The 20,346-nt window shown below is 48.6% G+C and overlaps 2 protein-coding genes, 1 long non-coding RNA gene and 2 other non-coding genes across 7 annotated transcripts in view; 2 read left to right on the top strand and 3 right to left on the bottom strand.

Annotated features, from left to right (window-relative positions):
• MPZL1 (myelin protein zero like 1) overlaps positions 1-1,660 on the bottom strand; it is a 63,981-nt gene extending 62,321 nt beyond the window's left edge. The window contains exons 1-2 of the mRNA XM_030302584.2: positions 1,530-1,660; positions 1,130-1,359 (exon numbers count right to left, since the gene is read on the bottom strand). Coding sequence (XP_030158444.2) covers positions 1,130-1,359; positions 1,530-1,660 — 361 coding nt within the window. The remainder of the gene's footprint in view (positions 1-1,129; positions 1,360-1,529) is intronic.
• An 8,603-nt stretch (positions 1,661-10,263) lies between these two features.
• Positions 10,264-10,335, top strand: TRNAP-AGG. Its single transcript has one exon. It is a non-coding gene; the product is annotated as a tRNA-Pro (tRNA).
• Positions 10,336-10,957: 622 nt separating this feature from the next.
• On the bottom strand, positions 10,958-11,029 carry TRNAP-CGG. Its single transcript has one exon. It is a non-coding gene; the product is annotated as a tRNA-Pro (tRNA).
• LOC115504754 lies at positions 11,025-17,626 on the top strand. Its single transcript, XR_003965790.1, has 2 exons — positions 11,025-11,458; positions 12,773-17,626. It is a non-coding gene; the product is annotated as an uncharacterized LOC115504754 (long non-coding RNA).
• RCSD1 (RCSD domain containing 1) overlaps positions 15,695-20,346 on the bottom strand; it is a 75,270-nt gene continuing 70,618 nt past the window's right edge. For all 3 annotated transcript variants that reach the window (XM_030301868.1, XM_030301865.1, XM_032591855.1), the window contains one exon: positions 15,695-19,192. In XM_030301868.1, coding sequence (XP_030157728.1) covers positions 19,160-19,192 — 33 coding nt within the window. In that variant the 3' untranslated portion in view covers positions 15,695-19,159. The remainder of the gene's footprint in view (positions 19,193-20,346) is intronic.

The raw sequence follows: 20,346 nt of genomic DNA, 5'->3' as shown, positions 1-20,346 counted from the left end.
ATGGACTGTCTTATGCATACGAAGTACATTTTCAAGGAGGGTGACACTTCTACATTCATACTTCACCATGTTGGGATCAGTGGCTAAATGGTAAGTTTTCCTGGTTCGGAAGATTACACCGAAGACTTTTCCAGGGAAGAAATTACTGAGTAAACTTGTATTCAGACACTGTGATGCAACTGGTATTTTGAGAAACAAAAGAAACGAAAAAGTCTACGTGGTTTCCCAGGAGTTGGCCCTCTCTATAACCATTACTTAACCACATTCTGAGGCAGCAAGTACGCCGCTTTGAACAAGAGCACAAAAAAGTCCTATGGCCAACACTTCAGATGTCCATAAAACAACTCACCCAATGCCATAAATCGAGCCTGGGGTTTACCTTAAGTTGACCCATGAAATTAAGCAAGAAAAAAGGGTCATTTTTTTTAAAAAAAAAGGGAAAAGGAAAAACGGGCTTTTTACTGTGTCTTGACAAACTGCGGTGACTATGCCTGGAGTTATTACGTATTTGACCAAATTCTTTTAAGCCAGCTCATTCCAGTATTCCAGTGATGTTCCCAGTCTCTGCTTCCGAAGCAGAGGTAATCTGAATGTCCCCTCGGTGGGTGCTCTGCAAGCCACACGAGACGCACGAGACCCCAGGGCTCTTCCATCACGAGCCTTAAAAAATGGATCGGAGAGCACCCGAAATGGAATTTACAAGGTAAAACCAAACATTCGCTTAAAGCGGGGAAACAACCCAACAAAGGCCTTGCAAATGAAAGCCCTACCACCTTCCGCCACCTCGCATAGGTGGAGAGCGCCCGAACCCCGGGCTCCCGAACGGGAATCCCAGACGGGCCCGGGCGACCCCGGGTCCCCAGGCGGGGAGGGCAGGAGACCCCGCCGGCCCGCGGTCCCGACAGCCCCCCCCGCCCCAGGAAGGAGCAAGGTGGGGAGCTCGCCCCTCCTCCCGCACGCGCAGGGATCGGGAGGAAGGAAGGCTCCGCGCTCCCCCGACCCCGGAGCGCGCAGGCCGCGCCCCCTCCCCATCTCGGCGCCCGGCGCGCAGGGCCCGCGGCTGCCTCGAGGGAAGGGCGCCGGCCCCGCGAGGCCCCCGCCGCCCCGGCCCGGCCCCGGCATCACTCACACAGCCCGAGCGCCGCCGCCAGCACCGACCACAGCCAGCGCCTGCGGGCTGGGGCTGCAATCACTGCCTCGGCCCCGGCGGGCACTGCCATCGTCCTCCCGCCGCCGCCGCCGCCGCCGCCGCCGCGGCCCTGGGTCCCCGTCCCCGCTGCGCTCGGCTCGGCTCGCCACAGGGGCTCCAGCCTCGTCGCGCCCGCGCCCGCTGGCACCTCCACGCCGCGCTCCCCGCTCCTGGCCCCCACGCCGGCCCCAGCCGTCCGCTCATTGGCCGGCCCCGCTCCCTCGCCAGGACGCGATTGGAGGACACCGACTGCCCATCACGCCCTCTGCTCCGGAGGCCCGCCCTCCCCCCGGTCCCACCCAGGCTTCCACCCCAGGCTCCTTCTCCTGGCGCTGGAGGCCTGGCTCTTGGGCGGCGCTGGCTGCCGCCCGGCGCGCCGCCTGCTCCGGTGTCCGCCAGTGTCCCGTACACCGGCCGCCGGCCGCCGTCTCCTCTGCCTCTTCGGAGCTCCAGTCCAGCAGATCTCTGCATAGTGTCTCCTGGCCGGCGGGTCTTCGCCGGGTCTGCGCTCGCCTCTGAGTCACCCCTTCTGGGTTTCTGGAGCCTCACCTAAAGGGAAAGCAGCAGTTCATTTACAAAGAAATTAGAATGAAGGGGACGATGGGATGATGGGATGATTCGGCCGCCCACATGGAGCACATCTCCCGCCTGGCCCCTTGCGAGGCCTGTCCTTTGCCTCGACTAGGTAATTTATGTGTCGCAATTGGAGAAATCTAGCTTTAAAAGAAGTCTCCATCTTGCCCGGATCTCCTCTTAGGAGTACTCCTTTTGGCTTAAGAAAGGGTGGAAACTGGGAACTCTTTCCTGCTGCTTGGAACACGAATGAATGCGCTTTTTGTTTGTTTTCCCTTTTGCACACTAAATGTCCCTCAATTTGTCAATAAAAGCGGGCGTGGGGAAGTTTCTGACTGAAGTGCCTTGGCCGACTCTGCTCAACTTGGTTACTTTGGCCCAGAACAGTGTATGCCACTCAGTGGATGCCCAATAAGTACTGGAGAGTGTTTGGAAGGGTCCTTATGAGATACCCAAGAAGGGCACAGAAGGGGGGAACAGAAGCATGAAAAGTTGAGAGTAAGTGAAGGAAAGGAAGAATACAGATTGGCGGCGGTGGGGGGGGGGGGCGCGATGGAGTGAAGGAAGGAACGAAACGTAGACAATTAGGACAAGAGTGGGGCCTGGTGAGAAAACCCAAGTGCGATCTCTCATTGTGGGTTTTGTCTAAAGTCAGCTTTATAAACGCCGGTCCTGATATTTTTGCTGTTTTAGCCTCCCAACCTTGTATGCAAATTCATAATAATTAGCATTAGTGAGAGAAAGCTAAAAAAGCATGACATTTTGCCCTATAAGATCCTAATGAAGTGTGTCTGAAATGTCCATTGAATAGAATACAAATGCATTCAGTGAGTAACTACTATGTGCTATAGCTGTAGAACACCTAGGCTTTCCTCTCAAGAAGTGCACAGTCCACCAGTGTGGACAAACAGGTACTAGATTTTTTTTTTTTAATTTTGTATTTATTTTTGAGAAAGAGAGAGAGAGACAGAGTGTGAGCAGGGGAGGGGGCAGAGAGAGAGGGAGACACAGAATGTGAAGCACGCTCTAGGCTCTGAGCTGTCAGCACAGAGCCCCTCGCAGGGCTCGAACTTGTGAACCGTGAGATCATGGCCCCAGCCGAAGTAGGATGTTCAACCCTTTTAACCGACTGAGCCACCCAGGTACCCTGGTACTAGAGGTTTTTTAATGCTTGAAGAGAAGGGCGAATAAAGGAGAAACCCAAGACCAACAGAGGCAGTGGTTCTCAAAGACGCATGCAATGTTACAAGCTTCTCTGACTGTGATGTACCTCAACACACATACCTTCCCCCTCTGAGAACCACTGGCCCAAGAGATGTGTGGGAAAGATAGATGCACAGAGGATGTAACATTTGAGATGGCCTTTAAACGATGAGTACAGGTTCGCCAGAAAGTGTCAGGAAAAGCAAACTCAGAAACAGGAAAACAGTACCAGGTGCAAGAAATAGTAAATCCTGCATGGTTTGGAACTTCAGAGGAGTGAGGGAAAGAGAATGCTGGAAAAGTAGGCCGTGGTCATCTTTTGAAGAGCCCTAGGTTGTCTTTATTGCACAGGCAGTGGGGAGAGGTAAAGGGGAAGTGACAAGTTCAAGCCTGTGTTTTAGGAGGGTGACCACTGCAGCAGACCAGGTGAGTGGGAAGAGAGGTAGAGGGGAAGACAAGGGGTGGAGAAGCATTTCAGGGAGATGGTGACGGGACTGGGGATCAATTGGATGGGAAGTCTAATCAATAGGAAAGAATCCAGAAAGACAGGTGTAACCTCTAGTTTTTGGCCTGAGTAAAGAATGGTGATAGCCAGGCAACCAAAACTAAGAGCCGAGGAAGAGGGGCTCCTGGGTGGAGCCCAGTTGGTTAAGTGTCTGACTCTTGGGATTGGGACTGAGTGCAGAGCCTGCTTGGGATTCTCCCTCTGCCCCTCCCCTGCTTGCGCTGTCTCTGTCTCTCTCAAAATAGGTAAATGAACTTTTAAAATATGCATAAAATAGCAATCCCTATCAAAATAACACCAGCATTCTTCACAGAGCTAGAACAAACAATCCTATAATTTGTGTGGAACCAGAAAAGACCCCGAATAGCCAAAGCAATCTTGAAAAAGAAAACCAAAGGTGGAGACATCACAATCCTAGACTTCAAGCTGTATTACAAAGCTGTAATCATCGAGACAGTATGGTACTGGCACAAAGACACTCAGATCGATGGACAGAATAGAGAACCCAGAAATAGACCCACAAATGTATGGCCAACTAATCCTTGACAAAGCAGGAAAGAGTATCCAATGGAATAAAGACAGTCTCTTTGGCAAGTGGTGCTGGGAAAACTGAACAGCAACATGCAGAAAAATGAACCTGGACCACTTTCTTACACCCTACACAAAAATAAACTCAAAATGGTTGAAAGACCTAAATGTAAGACAGAAAGCCATCAAAATCCTCGAGGAGAAATTAGGCAAAACCTCTTTGACCTTGGCCACAGCAACTTCTTACTCAACATGTCTCTGGAGGCAAGGGAAACAAAAGCAAAAATGAACTATTGGGACCTCATTGAAATAAAAGGCTTCTGCACAGCAAAGGAAACAATCTGCAAAACCAAAAGGCAACCGACAGAATGGGAGAAGATATTTGCAAATGACATATCAGATAAAGGGTTAGTGTCCAAAATCTATAAAGAACTTATCAAACTCAACACCCAAAAAACGAATAATCCAGTGAAGAAATGGGCAAAAGATATGAATAGGCACTTCTCCAAAGAAGACATCCATATGGCCAACCAACACATGCAAAAATGCTCCATATCGCTCACCATCAGGGAATACAAATCAAAACCACAATGAGATACCACCTCACACCTGTTGGAATGGCTAGCATTAACCACTCAGGCAACAACAGATGATGGCGAGGATGCGAAGAAAGAGGGTCTTTGCTCTGGTGGTGGGAATGCAAACTGGTGTGGCCACTCTGGAAAACAGTATGGCAGTTCCTCAAAAAATTAAACATAGAACTACTCTATGACACAGAAATTGCTCTACTAGGTATTTATCCAAGGAATACAGGTGTGCTGTTTCAAAGGGATACATGCACCCCCATGTTTATAGCAGCACTATCAACAATAGCCAAAGTATGGAAAGAGCCCAAATTTCCATCAACTGATGAATGGATAAAGAAGATGTGGTATATATATACACTGGAGTATTACTCGGCAATCAAAAAAGAATGAAATCTTGCCATTTGCAACTTCATGGATGGATCTAGAGGGTATTACGCTAAGTGAAATTAGTCAGAGAAAGACAAATATCATATGACTTCACTCATATGAGGAGTTCAAGATACAAAGCAGATGAACATAAGGGAAGGGAAGCAAAAATAATGTAAAAACAGGCAGGAGGACAAAACATAAAAGACTCTTAAATATAGAGAACAGAGGGTCGCTGGAGGGGTTGTGGGAGGCGGGGTGGGCTACATGGGTAAGGGGCATTCAGGAATCTACTCCTAACTTGGATGTAAATTAATAAATAAATAAATTCATATATACAAATAATATACGTATAAATAAATTCATATATACAAATAAATTTATATAAATATATATACAAATACATTTATATAAATAAATAATTTATGAATAAATATATAAATAAAAATAAATAAATAAAACTTTTTATTAAAAATAAAATTTATATAGGGGCGCCTGGGTGGCGCAGTCGGTTAAGCGTCCGACATCAGCCAGGTCACGATCTCGCGGTCCGTGAGTTCGAGCCCCGCATCAGGCTCTGGGCTGTTGGCTTGGAGCCTGTTTCCGGTTCTGTGTCTCCCTCTCTCTCTGCCCGTCCCCCGTTCATGCTCTGTCTCTCTCTGTCCCAAAAATAAATAAAAAACATTGAAAAAAAAATTTAAAAAAAATAAAATAAAATTTATATATATATGTAAATAAATATACATACATATACATATGTAAATAAATATATAAAAATAATCTATATTTATAAATGTATATATTTATAAATATAAATATATAAATATAAATATATAAATATAAATATATAATGTTTATATATAAATATATATACATATATACATATATGTAAATAAATATATAAAAATAAATATAAATATTATATAAATATATTTATAAATATAAATATATAAATATATATATATTTATAAATATAAATATATAAATATATAAATATTTATAAATAAAATATATATAAATGTATAATATTTATATATAAATATAAATATAATATATATATTATATACAATATATATACATATACATATATATGTAAATAAATATATATAACATACTATATATAAATAGATATATATGTATGTGTATATATATACATAAAATAAAAGCCAAGGAAAAGAAACCGGTCTGTGAGGACGGCTAACGAGCTGGGCCTTGGACATAGCTTAAAATGCCGAGAACACACCATGGGCAACCAGAAGGCAATTAGATATCGAGGCCTGCCGCCCAGGGAAGCCGCAGAAGGGCTACACGGAGCCTGAGAGGCTGCCGTGGCGGTGAGGTGCTCTACAGTACACGGGAAAAAACGACCTCTGAGACGTCACCTGCTTGGAAAAGTCAGAGGGCTTGTCTATCCGAGCACTAGTTGCTGGGACTCCTGGATGACACCCGGATTTGGCCACCCCCGGACTGAGCACAGCAGCCCCCCTCCCTTCTTCCCTGGCTTCAAGCCCCAGCCAGCTTCTCCCCGCATGCCTTGGCATTCTCTCCAGTCCCCCAAAGCCTGTGTGCACCCCCCACAGGTAGGAAAACCAGGCCAGAGAGAACAAACGAGAAAAACTCGACTATGAGTTGTTTCGCAGGGGGCTGGCCTCCACCTGAAAGCGGACAGAATGAATTTCCCATTCACATCCTTTCTAGAGCCTTTCATCGGCTCCTTATTGCCCTAAGCATGAAGCCCAAACACCTTGGCCGGCATGCACATCCTTGCAGACTGCGTTTGTGAGCCCCTGCCCTGTGCCCTCCAGCCCACACTCCAGTCGTGCAATCCGAACCTGCCTTCAGCTCCAGCCCTGCCTCTTCACGCCCGCAGGGCTCTGTTCTCGCTGCTTCCTCAGGCTTCAGGCCTCCCCTCTGTCCCTTGACGGTCAAAGTTTATCTTCTCGTCTTTCAGAATATAAGTGGAGGGTGAGTTCCTCTAGAAAGGTTTCCCGCAGTCTCTAATACCTACGCCGCCCTGTGTGCACTTGACCACTGCCATCCGGTACAGCTCTGTACTCCTTCTGATTTCTATCGCATCGTCTTTAGGTTTTAGAATAGGATTCCTCTCTCAGGGTCTTTGCAAACACACATGGGAGTAATGTATTGGGCGGTACGTTCTCAATAAATGTTACTGGTATCATATCAGCACTTGCTTGCTATTATCTATTTACCTGTCTGTCTCCCATACAAAATGGTCCCCCTCTAGGGACACGGGGGACTAGCCATACGGTTCCATGTTTTCCCAGGGCCTTCAGACAGAGCCTGGCACACAGCAACACTCGTCTCCTATTACTCTCACTCTTGCTCCCCTCCTCTTAGCCACACTGTCCCCATTGCTATTTCTGGAACCTTTCAGGTACACTCAGGTGTCAGGGTGTTGGCACTGGCTTATCCCCCTCTACCCAGTTGGTTCTTCCAGATACGGACCTGCCTCACACCTTCCTGACCTTCTAGCCTTTGCTGCCATGTTATCTTCTCAAAGAGGCCTATGCTTACCACCCATTCAAGTCGCAAACCCTCCCTATGCAATTTATGTCTGCGTTATATTTGTCGGATGAAGAGATGGGTGAATGTTTATTAAATTGATCTAGTGAAGTTACAAAGAAAAAACCAAGCATGCGAGGTTGTTTGAGCCACAGCCCTTACACTGTGGTTTCTGATGCTGCTGTAGAAAGTAAATGGGAAAACAAACCCAAAACCTTTGGATTCCAATCATTATTGGTTAGCCCGTGATCCTCACTCAACAAACCTCCTCGTCTTCCCATACCGCTTTCCTCCTAGAAACTTCCCTTCACCAGCTCAAGCAGTTCAGGCAATACGATGAGAATCCACTGAGGACTTCCAATCAAGTCAGAAAGGTCCTTTTAATGGATGACTGCCTCTGAAAAGAAGGGGCTCCTTGGGGGAGAACTTTCCCCACAAAATCAATAATAAGAAAAAGTCATGCACAGAGGCCTTCTGAGAACAGTTATCTACACAGGCCCATCGGCTCACAGACTTCCTTTTCCATGCAGTGCACAAAAAATGCAGTTGTGGGGCGCCTGGGTGGCTCAGCCGGTTAAGTGTCTGATTCTTGGTTTTGGCGCAGGTCATGATCTCACGTTCATGAGTTAGAGCCCTGCGTCGGGGGTCAGTGCTGCTGGTGTGGAGCCTGCTTGGGATTCTCTCTCTCCCTCTCTCTGTCCCTGCCCTGCTCTCTCTCTCTCTCTCTCTCTCCCCCTCTCAATAAATAAACTTAAAAAAAAAAAAGATAAGGGGCACTCAGGAGCATCTAGTGCTGGCAAATATGTACAGACAGAATTTTCTAGGGCTGGAATTAATGGGAGAAATTAGGAAGAGGGTGACAGACACCAAAATTTCACACAGCTATTTGTGACTGTGGCAGAATCTTCCCCCACCTCCCGTATTCTCACTGGCGTCCTTTCCCTCCTTGTCTTTTAAGATCTGTTGCTAGAGGCATTGGAACACTGTGATCTGTGGGTCGCGATAGCAAGAGGTTTCTGGAACACTGAGAATCGGATTATTCACAAATAGATATCAGAGCCAAAGATGAATCCCAGGCCACCATGAAAAAGATTTGCCTGAAGCTGAATCAATTTCATTGACATTTCTATTGCCAGGATGGCTTAATTCAGAAGGGTTGCATTTTTTTGCTAGAAAATACTGAAAATTAGAGTTCTAGTGTCTGTGATATTTCTGGGCACCAAATTGGGGTAACAAGAATAATGGGGGTCCTTAGAGAGAGGTTGACTGTAGAAGTACATGTCACCAGGCTTCTTCATTCACTGTGATGGGGAGAAAATGCTCCTTAAGATCCTCTGCCTCCCTGGACCCCACTTCTGCTTCACAGAAACCTACAAGGGAAGAATGTCCCTTGCAGAGGGTCACAGGTCACAGGTGTCCCTTCACCAGGATACAGATATTTATCACTGTGGGTTAGGCAATCGATATTCTGAAGTTTTGTTACTGTCGGTCTTCCTGCATCATTGGGAGAGGTAAGTGAGATACTCCAATGGGGCCTGAAGAGTAATAGACAAACTGTTTTTCAATCCCTGGAGCGAAGTAGGAGTAAGAAAAAAACCCCTGAAAACAGTAATAACTATACCAAATTCAAGCGGGAAAGGAGAGCACAGAGACACCTTAGGAACTGTAGACACTGAGGTTTTCAGAAATCTGAAGTGGCGACAGTTTTTTATCTCACAAGTCATAATTTTTAGCTCCTCATTCTCATGAGAAATAGAAACTTCTTGGCGGCTCTTCCTGCCCATGGGTCCTGTCCTGGGGCTTTAATAAAATCAAAAACCATAGGAAGAATGTTGACCATTCAGTGTCTGGTACATAGTATTGTACTGTTTGTTGAGCAATCAGATGAATGAACACACTGATATGAAATAAAACAAATGAAGAGGTCTATTTAGGGTAGCCACCCTTCCACTTGTTGCCGATCTGGTTTGTTATTTGTTAGAGAGACAGTTTACCAAGATCTGTATTGTTAAGGAACTTGAAACCAGTTCGCCAATTACTGAGCACCGGCTTTGTTGGCATAAGTTTAAATACTAAATATTTAAGAATTTAAAATATAGTAAGCAAGTCATGCCATAAAAGATACCGGGATGATCGGACACCAGTTATAATGAATTACACAATTGGTTGCCAGTTATACAGATTTCAGTGTTGGTGTTGGCATCTTGTCCTCCAATAAATCATGATTAGAGGAGACAAGACTGCACCCCAGTTCTATGCCACATACAGTTGATTTTAATATGTTACAGGATCTCTCCGGGAAGGTCAGAGTTTGGGATTTATCCGAAAGGAAAGAGATTTTCCAGCCGAAGAGAATAGTTTGAGTAAAAACACAATGGGAATTCACAAGGCTTGGAAAGGTGGCATTTTGAACCCTACGATAAAAGGTAGTCCTGAAACCGACAATTTTACTATTATTAGAAAGCGCAAGGTCCAGAACACGGTAAGGAAAGTGTCTAGGATTTTCCTGCCACAGGGACGTTGCAACAGACACACTGCGATCTATTAGCGATGAATATAAACAGACTTACGGTTTTCGAAATAAGAGGTAAATATTACGCTGGTAGCGAGACCGTTTGTTTTCTTCTGTGTCGGATTCTCAAAGATAAAAAGTTAAAAAGGAAAATAGAAAACTCTAGAACACAAAACCATACGAACACCGGAGACAGAGTATGTAAATAACCACTTGGGGGCGCCAGAAAAAGTATCTTTCCCTTCCTTTAGTATAGCAGGCAGTAGGAGACTACATCGGCTCGTTGGTCTAGGGGTATGATTCTCGCTTAGGGTGCGAGAGGTCCCGGGTTCAAATCCCGGACGAGCCCTCCTTTTTTAAAAACTTCTCGATGAATTAAAAAGTTTCTGAATCTTAGAGCAATACACGCAATAAGTATATGTTGGTGCAAAACACGAAATCGAGGTTTTTGTTTTTGTTTTTTTTTAACATTACACCCGATACCATGAAAAGACAACGTGAAAACGGAGAAAGTTTGAAGACATTTTAACACTTTGGAAACGCTGTCGCTACCCCGATCAGTTCCCGAGTCGCGCGCGTGGGCAAGGGACGCAGAGTTCCGTTCTCGGTTGTCCGCAGCCGCGGGCCGGGTGCTGGGCGTCGGCAGGTGGACGGCGCGCCCCTTCTCGCGGACCGACCAGTGCTCGGCGCCCTGCCCACGTGCGGCGGGGGTGTTGGGGGGACCAGGACTCTGCACCAGGCGCCTCTCTTTCCCAGCGCGCGTGCTGTAAGGGTACAGCGGTTCTCCCCCTTGCTCTGCGACGCACCGTGGCCATTTGGTACGAATGGATCCCATTCGATTTCTTGCTTCGCAAAATTGGGGGAATCAACATTCGAGCTCAAGGGACCAGAGCACTCTGTTTCTTATAAGTGTGAGTAAGAAAAAAAAGAATGAAAGTGTAAAGTGCGGAGGGAAAGAGAAAGAAAAGCCTGGGCTCGTCCGGGATTTGAACCCGGGACCTCTCGCACCCGAAGCGAGAATCATACCCCTAGACCAACGAGCCACTCTCGGCAGAGCGGTTCCCGGCGCCTCCCTTCAGCCTCGCCCCGCCTCTCGTCGCCTTTCCCGCCGACCCGACCTGCGACCTTTCTCCCACCGCCTGGACCGTGCACCCGCAGCGGTGGGCCTCGGAACCCCTCTCGCCTCAGCCACACCACCCAGCGCCCGGGTCTACGCCGCACACGGCGGTAGCGGCGGGCGCGGAGGCCGCGGCTGGGAGGGTGCGGGGCCCCGCGGGGTGCCGGCCGCGCAGCGTCTCGCCGCCGTCAGTGCTCGCTGGGCGCGAGGGGACCGTCGCGCCTGGCTCAGCCTCCCGTTCGTGCCCTCGGACGGCAGCCCGCTGCTGAAAGCAGGCGGGCGGAGCGGGCGCGGAAGAAACCCCGGAGGAGGGTTAAGAGCTAACTTTCCCAGGGCTGCTCATGGGATCTTGCAGGTACGGAGCTCGCAGGATGTTCGTCACGTCCCGCCCGTAGGCACTACGGGTCTCCCTTTGCAAAGGAAACGCAGGCCCCACACGCTAGGTAGCTCGCTCGGGGCGGTGGGCTAGAAAGGCTTCGGAAAGGTCGGCAGGTGGGGCGGAGGCGAGAGGCGCCCAGACGGCTGCAGGGGCCTGGAGGACTTCCGGCCCGGGCGCCCCCCTGCTGCTGGAGGGCGGGGCCTCGACTCGCCCCGCCCCCGGCGCCCCGCCCCGGCCGCCCGCCCCGGCGCCCGCCCCCGGCGCCCCGCCCCCGGCGCCCCGCCCCCGGCGCCCCGCCCCCGGCGCCCCCGCCCCCGGCGCCCCGCCCCCGGCGCACCCGCCCCCGGCGCCCCCGACCCCGGCGCCCCGCCCGGCGCCCCGCCCCGAGCGCCCCGCCCCCGCCGCCCCGCCCCCGGCTGCCCCGCCCCCGGCGCCCCCGCCCCCGGCGCCCCGCCCCCGGCCGCCCCGGCGCCCCGCCCCCGGCGCCCCGCCCCCGGCGCCCCCGCCCCCGGCGCCCGCCTCTTCCCAGGGCTGCGGAGGGCCAGGTTCAGGACCCCAAGCTTCCTTTGAGTCGGGGTCCGTGGCAGCCGTTGCTCCGTAGCTGTCAGCTCTCCCGAGGGGTCAGTGTTCTTGTCCCTTCACCTTTTGGAAGCTCCCCGCTTCCCCCAGCTTCTCTGCTCTTCCCCTCTCCCTTCCTCCTGAGGCCAGCGGGCTCTTGGGGTGTCTCTCAGTGACTGAAGGTCAGGACCTGAGCTCACGCCCTTGGCGGGGGCGGAGGGACACAAGTGAAAAGGCCTCAAATCAGAGAGCAAAACTAAAAAACCTTTTTCATAACCGAATCTGACCCGGTAGTGATCCCAGAGCCCTGCCCGAGGACGTGGTGGAGGAGGGCAGCCCGGCCAAGCCCTCTGTTTGCTCTGATGGCCGGCCAGACTTTTAACGACACCCTCTCCTTGTCTGAGGTTATCCTCCTCCTCCTGAGCCGAGGTTTCAGAGCTTCGAACTCCTTCGTAGTTTGAGGACAGGTTCGGGGTGCGGTGGGTTCAGGGGTGACCGCGGGGCGGGAGGAGCTCTCAGCAGAGTCCTGAGCGATCCGCTTTGCCCTCTCCTTGAGACGGTGCCTTCGCTGGGCTCACTCTGCCCTGCCTGAGCTGGAGCCCCCTCCTGGGGCTCATTCCTTCCCCTCGCCAGGTGCCATGGGAGGTAAGGCTGGAGGCCTCTCCTGCCTCTGCCGGTGTCCACTCTCAAGGTTATTGTTGAATTTCCCACGCTTGCTCTCTCATCCCTTAGGCTGTCTGCCGTGACTTCAGAGGGCACCAGCGAGACAATGCAGCATGATCTCCTTCTTCTGTAAGGGACCCTAAGTGGTGTCCAACATTTCATCCATGTCAATGTGACTTGACTGACGCATCTGACCTTGTCCAGATTTCTAGGTCAAAGGAGGTGACCGTTTTTGTCCTTTGACGACTTCTCCGGCTCTTGAGGCAATTCCATGCCAATGAGCTTAGCTTGGCTGGTTAGCAAGTAAGGTGGGAACTGGCGTGGAAGAAGGGAACTGGTGGTTCTTGGAGAACTTTGAAACCCGTGCTTTGATGTTTTAATTTTACTTAAGGGATTTGGGGGCATCGAGGCTTTTTGAGAATGACGGTAATGTTAGAAGTCCGACGGAAGAAAGATTCCTTTGACTTGGGGTCAGATGCACGAGAGGAAGATGGGGAGATTAGAGAAGGTCCATTAAGAGATGATTAGAATAACGCTGGGAGGATGTCAGCCTTGAAACCGTGAACGGCTTTAAACATCACTTAGGTTCCTATTTTATGATTAATGGTTGTGTGCCACTGAATTCGGACCCAATCTAGACCTCAGCGGTGCAGCGTTGGTTCTGCCATGATGCGGTTACTCTTTGGAAATGAGAATACAATTTAATCATACGGCTCTGCCATTCAGAGGGACCTTCCTGCTCACTCGGCCCCCGGGACTGGACTCTCGACCGGGTGCCGAGCCTTGTTTGCTGCCTGTGAGGTTAGGCACCAACTGCCTCTCAGGCCACCGCAGTTGTCACAACTGGCAGATCTGCTTCACCACTGCAGGCCATGTCCTGATCCAAACAGAAACTTGAATCTGCTCGCACATGCGTCTTTTTCCAGGCTCCAGTCCAATATCCCATAGTAGCTTCAGCTACTTTTTACTAAACACATCTCTGGGTTTCGATGTGGTTTCCCCTCGGTGATTCTTTTTCTGAGGTTTATCTCATGCCTTCCTCTGGATTTTGCAGTCCCTGGATCATCAGAAATGAATCTTTGGAGCTGCCTCGGCCTGAGCGTTTTCACTCCCAAGTTTTCACTTGATTTAAGCTTTGAGAGTGCACGAAGTCCTAGAGGGGATAGACGTCCAAGGTCTAGATTGTGACAAGAACTGCCTTCTGCCAGAACACCATTTCCACCAGCACATCTTATTTTCCTTCTGTTTCATACACACTTGGTCTTGTTCTGGAAGTTACTGGCTGGGGAGAAGAGGACAGAAGTGCACGGTTTCCATGGGCAACAAGTGTGATTGTTCATGATAGTGTGTGACAAGGAAGAAAGATAGACAATTACATATCGTAAGATCTTAATTTTGTTACAACCAAGAATTAAAACAAAACAAATATATATATGTGTGTGTATATATATATATATATATATATACATATATATACACAGATTTAAAAACTAGAAAAATCCATAAAATCTTAACACCAGTGATTTCTAAGTAGAGGAATTACAATTTTTTGCTTATTTTTCTTTTCCTCCACAAGTTGTTTAAAATAAAGATGTACTGCTTTTATAATGAGGGAAAAAAATAAGGATAATGAGTATCTTGAAATCACAAAGGAACACAGAGGGCTTAAAACTTTCTTTGTGCTTGGTGGAAGACAGGAGATACAGAATCGGAGGCAATGCAAAGCAGGCCCTTTGCTTTTTCATGCCAGCTGCTTCCAGAGGTGGTCAGTGAGTGACTGTCACCCCTGAGGGGCCAGGGGCAGTTGTGATGGGGACGTGCCCGGCACCATGCCACACCTGCGGCTTCCTTAGATAGTCCGACAGGAGTGACCAGTGTTGCAAGTCCTATTATTTTGAGTACCAGCCATATATAATCATCCTAGAGTCTTGTTCTGAATGCTGGTACATTCCAGACAATTCCAGTACATTCCAGTACAGTCCAGTCCACTCATTCTTTTAAAAAAGAGGCGGTTGAGAAGTGTGATAACTGACGTGACAGGTTTGCCTAAATTCAAGTACTTTCCTGAAATCTGTATGTAAAACTACACCAGGAAAGGCCAGAGTCATTACTTACGGGAGTACCCAGGGGGGACCCTTGCTCATTTCGATCCCTTCCTTCTGCATCATGTGCCCCTCCTGGCATCTCCCTGGCAATGCCAGGACCAGGGTGTTGCAGCTCCCACAGAGAAGCCCACAACTTAGAAGGATTAGAAGGAATAAGAAGTCTTTTTGCTTCTGTTTTTGAGGGGGATGGTTTTGCCCTGGTGGCTCCCTTTTCACTGAGAAGCATGAAACATACTCGTCTCCTCCTCCTCCGTGGGGTCTCAAAGAACCACGGTTTCCTGCCCCATTTGACCACAGTGGAGCCTCTCCGGAATTCCCACAGATTTGTGGGATTTGAGGGCAGAGCTGGAATAAACGTCTTCTCAGCAACCATAATCACTGGGGTTGGGACCTCACTGGACTGAGAGGGAACCTGGGTTACCCCAAGCAATACCGGGAGGTGAGAGAAGTGTGTCTCCTGCCCCTAGACTTTTCTATACCTTGCTCTTTTTTTCAACCCCATCTGGGGAGGATCTCAAGAACCAACTCAACCCAAGCGGGGATGACAAAGGAGACTTAAACTATTCCTTCTCTCAGGACATGCCTTTTGATTGGGGAAGAAGACCGAAGCCAGTGGAATCAGGGGCTAATTATGACATCTCAGGCATCTGGTATCAGATAAGGGAGGTGTTGGGTAGCGATGGATGTTGAAAATAATCCTACTCCAGCTCTGAAATCAATTCAATCATTCATTACTTAACAAATATTTATTGAGCACCTATAACGCATGAGGCACTATACACAATGAAGAACAATACAGACATCGTCTTTACCCTCATGGAGCTCCAGGTTAGCTCTGGACAAGCAATACATTATTCCATGAAATCATGAGACTCATTTTCACTGGTGGCTTATGAAAAGAAATTCCATTTTATTTGAGTAGCGCTTGCATTTTGCTCAGTGGTCTTGGTATCTTCAGAAGTCATCTGGTCACACATCATATAGAAGCATTCTATTCATACTATTTTTACCTGGTCCATAGAGCATCAAGTTGATTAAAACAAATTTAATTCTTTAGTAAACAATGGAATAGTAGTTTGGTGTATCTGGGATTTCCCTGTTGGACGCATCTGGCGTGTGTGTGCGCATGTGTGCGTGTGTGTGCGTTTGCCTACCCAGCATTATTCCCTTTGGTAACAGCACCCCATTTGAGCTCTGTTGTTCCCATTCACAGTCCTTGCCGATTGCACAGGATTGACCCTTAGCTCCTGGCAGGGGGTCAGGGTGGTGGTGTCATGTGACCCAGGCCTGGCCAATCTGAACTCTGAACTCTGCACCTCCTTGGTCACAAAGACTGGTTCAGCTAGGAACATGTGATCCACAGGGGCCTATAGAAAACCTTTTCAGGATTCCCCCCCTCCCCCCCCCCCCGTTATCAGAAAAGAATCTGCTTTTCTCAATTGGTTTGCAGGCTGTGAAGAGCCTGGTTGGGAATATGGCCAACACAGAGGAAAGCAGAGACCAAGAATGAGAGGTTTCTGATACTGAGTGTTGTATTTAGGCCTATCCATGGATTTGTATGTTACTCAGTATATAGGTAGGGAGAGAGAGAAAGGCAGGGGGAGAGAGGGAGAGAGAGGTTGATTCATATAGTTTTGTTTTTCATCAGCCAATTTGAGTTGGGCTTCTTTCATTAGCAACTGAAGGTCCTCATTCATTCAACTAAACTATTACACTCCCTAAAGTATTTAATCAAAAGAAGATGATGAACCGATTGCCTGTCCACTAGTTTCTTCCTTTTACTGGACATATATTTATTGTCTAGTCTACTGATCACAGGCCCAAACCAACGTGGTTCAGGGTGACCTCAGTGAGGAGAGTGGAGGGCTCAGACCCCGGGGCTTCTTGTGGTCATCTGGTTCCACATGCAACTGAAACAGTGTCACAGCCCCCTATTAAACACTGGCATATCCTTTCAAAGCATCCGGGGTTTTTTCCTTGCTCCGTTTCTGGAGAAAGGAAGGATACAGTTTAAAATTCAAGCTGGATGACAAAGGTACAGGAGGAGGGACTCTGTCCCCTTTCTTTAGCCTTGTAGCTGTGAAGAACCAGTGTTTTATTTCAAGCCTATTAGGGAAGCCCGAAGGAAACACAATCTTCCTGGCCCGGTAAGGACCTGGAGCTACCTAAGACAGCCATAGATTCCTTTGATCCTCAACTTTGAGATCCCAGATCTGCAAATGCAACACATAATCAGAGTTGTTTCGGGAAAGGAGAGTGATAACCAGCTGGCCTAGCCTGTGGCAGGACCCGAGGTTCTGAGGTTCCTGCACTTTGTGAACTCCCTGCTGAGAGCCCCCATCACTAATGACAACCTCTGGGAATAGGGTCTCTGTTTTCTCACAAAAGAGATTCAGGAATGTGACTAATAGGGACCCAGGCAGACAGAAAGGTATTCTGACCCCATCACACCTGCTCCTTCAGTGTCACATTCCTGTCATTTTGTATTGCTCCTTACTCACCTGCTGCTGTAAGGTGTAGCCGCTCCAGACAAAAAATCGTTTCATCTTCACATCTACATCCCATGCTTTCTGTTCCAGTCCTTTTTCAAGTCAAGGAAAGTGGCAGATGTCCCCTTTATGTCACACATGCTCATAATCATGCACACATTCACTAAACTCTGGTCTGAATATGCGTGCGTGTAGAAATAACCCAAAGACATATATAATCGTTTGCGGGGGGGGGGTGTATACATCTCTGTTGATGATAGATAGATAGATGATTGGATGGACAGATATACATTATATAGACCTCAAATTAACTGAAACACACATCTCTCCAAAATTCTGCGAAAACATAAAACTTCTAATATTGGGCTTGACTATGTTACAAGTTTTAGAAGACGCATGTATTTAAAAATAGTTTTGAAAAAATATATATCCCAAGTATTAACACTATTCTGGCATTAGGAAAACTGTAACAGGATGAAAACATAGAGGTACCAGCAGTGACATAAGGCCCTTTGTCTGGAGGACTATTTTCTGAGTCAGGGTAGGAGGTGGTCTAACAGGCCTCCAGAAAAACAACTGCCCACCTACCTCATCAGCACAACGAGACACTGAAATACTCGAATCTGAGTAAGAACCAACCCTAAAGATTAAACATTTATGTGGATTGACCTCTTTGGGCACGAGTGCATCAAGAGGGGAGGAGGGTATTAGTCAAGGAACGGGTAGTCAGGCCCGTTCCTTGCAAAGCCCCTGCACTTTCCACAAAGAACATTAAAGCGAAAGCTACCCAGTGAGAAGACTGAAGACCCAACCCTCCTCCTGAGTCTGGAAAGAGAGCCTGGGCTTTGATTCCAGAGCAGCTTCCCAGGGAATCTAGGAAGGATGTTCTAGTTTTGTACCTTTCAAAATATGATGCTCAAAGCACCTCCCAGGAAAGATCTACTCCATGCTCAAGATCTCCTCCTGGAAGTGCAAATCTCATCCCTCCAGGCCCAGAGGGCAGGCATCGTTAAGGTCTCCTTGCTCTGCACACAGCAAATGCAGCACACGGAGCCGTGAAACCTCTGGACATCTGCTTCTCCATGAGGTTTGCTCCCTGCCCCCCCCCCCCCCCCCCCCCCCCCCCGCCAGAAGAGGGACCGCTAAGCCTGTCACCTCCCAGTGTACCAACAACTAGAAAACTACCCAAAAGTAAAAGCTCCCCCTGGATGGAACAGATACCTATTTTTTTAATGTTGCGGTAAGTATCTCTTTCCAGTCCAAGGATTAAAAACTTGCTGGCCAGTTCAAATTTGGATGAAGCTGAGAGGTTGTCTCCGGGTCTTGATACAACGTAAGGTCTTCTGTAACTTATCGGATTTATATCTCCAGCGACACTATTTTCTTTTGTTCCTAGCCGGTCTGAAATTTGTTCTTACTTACATCTGAGAATCGTAACAACTTGTCAGAACAGTAAAAAGGGTATCACTTTACACAAACAAAATCTGATTAGCTAAATCAGAATCCAGTTCCGACGTCAGCTGCAGGGACAGGTGGGTGTGGATAGGATTCAGGCCCCGCAGCTGACCAGTATTCCTGGGAGTTGTCACCACAGTAAATTGTTTTAAATAATTTTTGTTTGTCTGCTTTTAACCAAGTCCAGTAAGTGACACAAACTCAGGCTGATACAAGGCTGCTGCCCTCTGCCGGATCTGTCTGCAAGGGGACGTTCAGCGTGGAGACCTGGAAATAACACGCTCTGTCTTCAGGCGGCCTCCGACCCTCCACGAAATTCTCCTTTGGCTTCATTTGCTGCTACTACTCTTGCTGCTACTTCTAAAGAGAGGTCTCCAGCAGCTGCATCACTAGGCACAAGGAGCTCTTCACATTTTAGTGTCCTGGACAGGAGTGTCATCCTGTGAACAGAGGAGGAAAGAAGGAGTTAGGAAGAGAGGGTGGGGAAAATCCTCAGCACATCTTGGGGATGCCAGATCGAGCAGTAATTGTACCACCAGTAGAAGTGACGGTAATAATAACGCTATGTGCTCGATGTAGTTTTTTTTTTTTTTTTACATGCATCAACCCATTTATTCCTCACAAAAGCAACAGGAGTTAGGTACTTCTATTAGCCCTGTTCTACAGGTGGGGCAATTAAGGCACAGAAAGGTCAAGTGACTTCTAGGTCACACAGCTAGGAAGTAATGGAGTCAGGATTCAAAACCAAGGACCAGAGCTTGAGCCCTCAACTACTAAGTGACATTGCCTGTTCCTTGACGCCTGACTTCCCATGTCCTTCCTGCCCTAGCTTCTTACCCACTAAATTTCATCTTCCTGTTACACTGCTCCAAGATCTTTGGTGGCATAAAAGTGCAACAAGAACAGAAGGAATCGAAAAGAGAAGGTGGATACTTAGTAAAAGGATAGGAAAATAGCTATTTATTCAACACTCATCCAAAAGTATTAGTTTTAGCTCCTTCTGGGATGAGCTGGCCTTACCACCGTGAGTTCTCTGGCTGGGAAAGAGACATTTATGAACGCACCCGAGGCATCAGGTAGCATGTGCCGTTGGCCCCCCCAGTGCACTATACTGAGCGTGTGGAGGCGCCTGAGTCTCTGGGGGTGTTTGTCCTTGGGGCGGTCGGGGAAGGCCTATGGAAGGCCGAGATTCAGTGGGAGAATTTCCGGGTAGCAGTGAAGGTCACCTTGGTTGGGGGTGCAGGCATTTCTGGTGGGGGGCGGAGGATGCATAGCATCTTGTGGAATGCAGGGTGCTGCGGGCCGGCTGGAGTCCCGCGCCATCACAGGGGAAAGGGAATGGATGCGGGGAGTTCAGCATGCTGAGGAGGGTGAACTCAAGTGGGATCAAAGGTTTTGCGGTAGGAGAGTAGCCACGGAGGTGGCATTTTCGGGATGATGAGCTTGGTGCTCGTGTACAGGGCGGGTCTGGAGACCAGGGATTCCGTTCGGAGTGGGTTGTGACTGCAGAGACAAGAATGGGCAGAGCTGGGGCCACGGTGGAGATGGAGGGACAGCAGAAGGCACCAAATGGGAAACTCCCTGAGACCCAGAT

Source organism: Lynx canadensis, chromosome F1 (genome assembly GCF_007474595.2).
Source record: "Lynx canadensis isolate LIC74 chromosome F1, mLynCan4.pri.v2, whole genome shotgun sequence".
NCBI classification, from domain to species: Eukaryota; Metazoa; Chordata; class Mammalia; order Carnivora; family Felidae; genus Lynx; species Lynx canadensis.
This window is presented reverse-complemented; position numbering and strand designations above follow the sequence as displayed.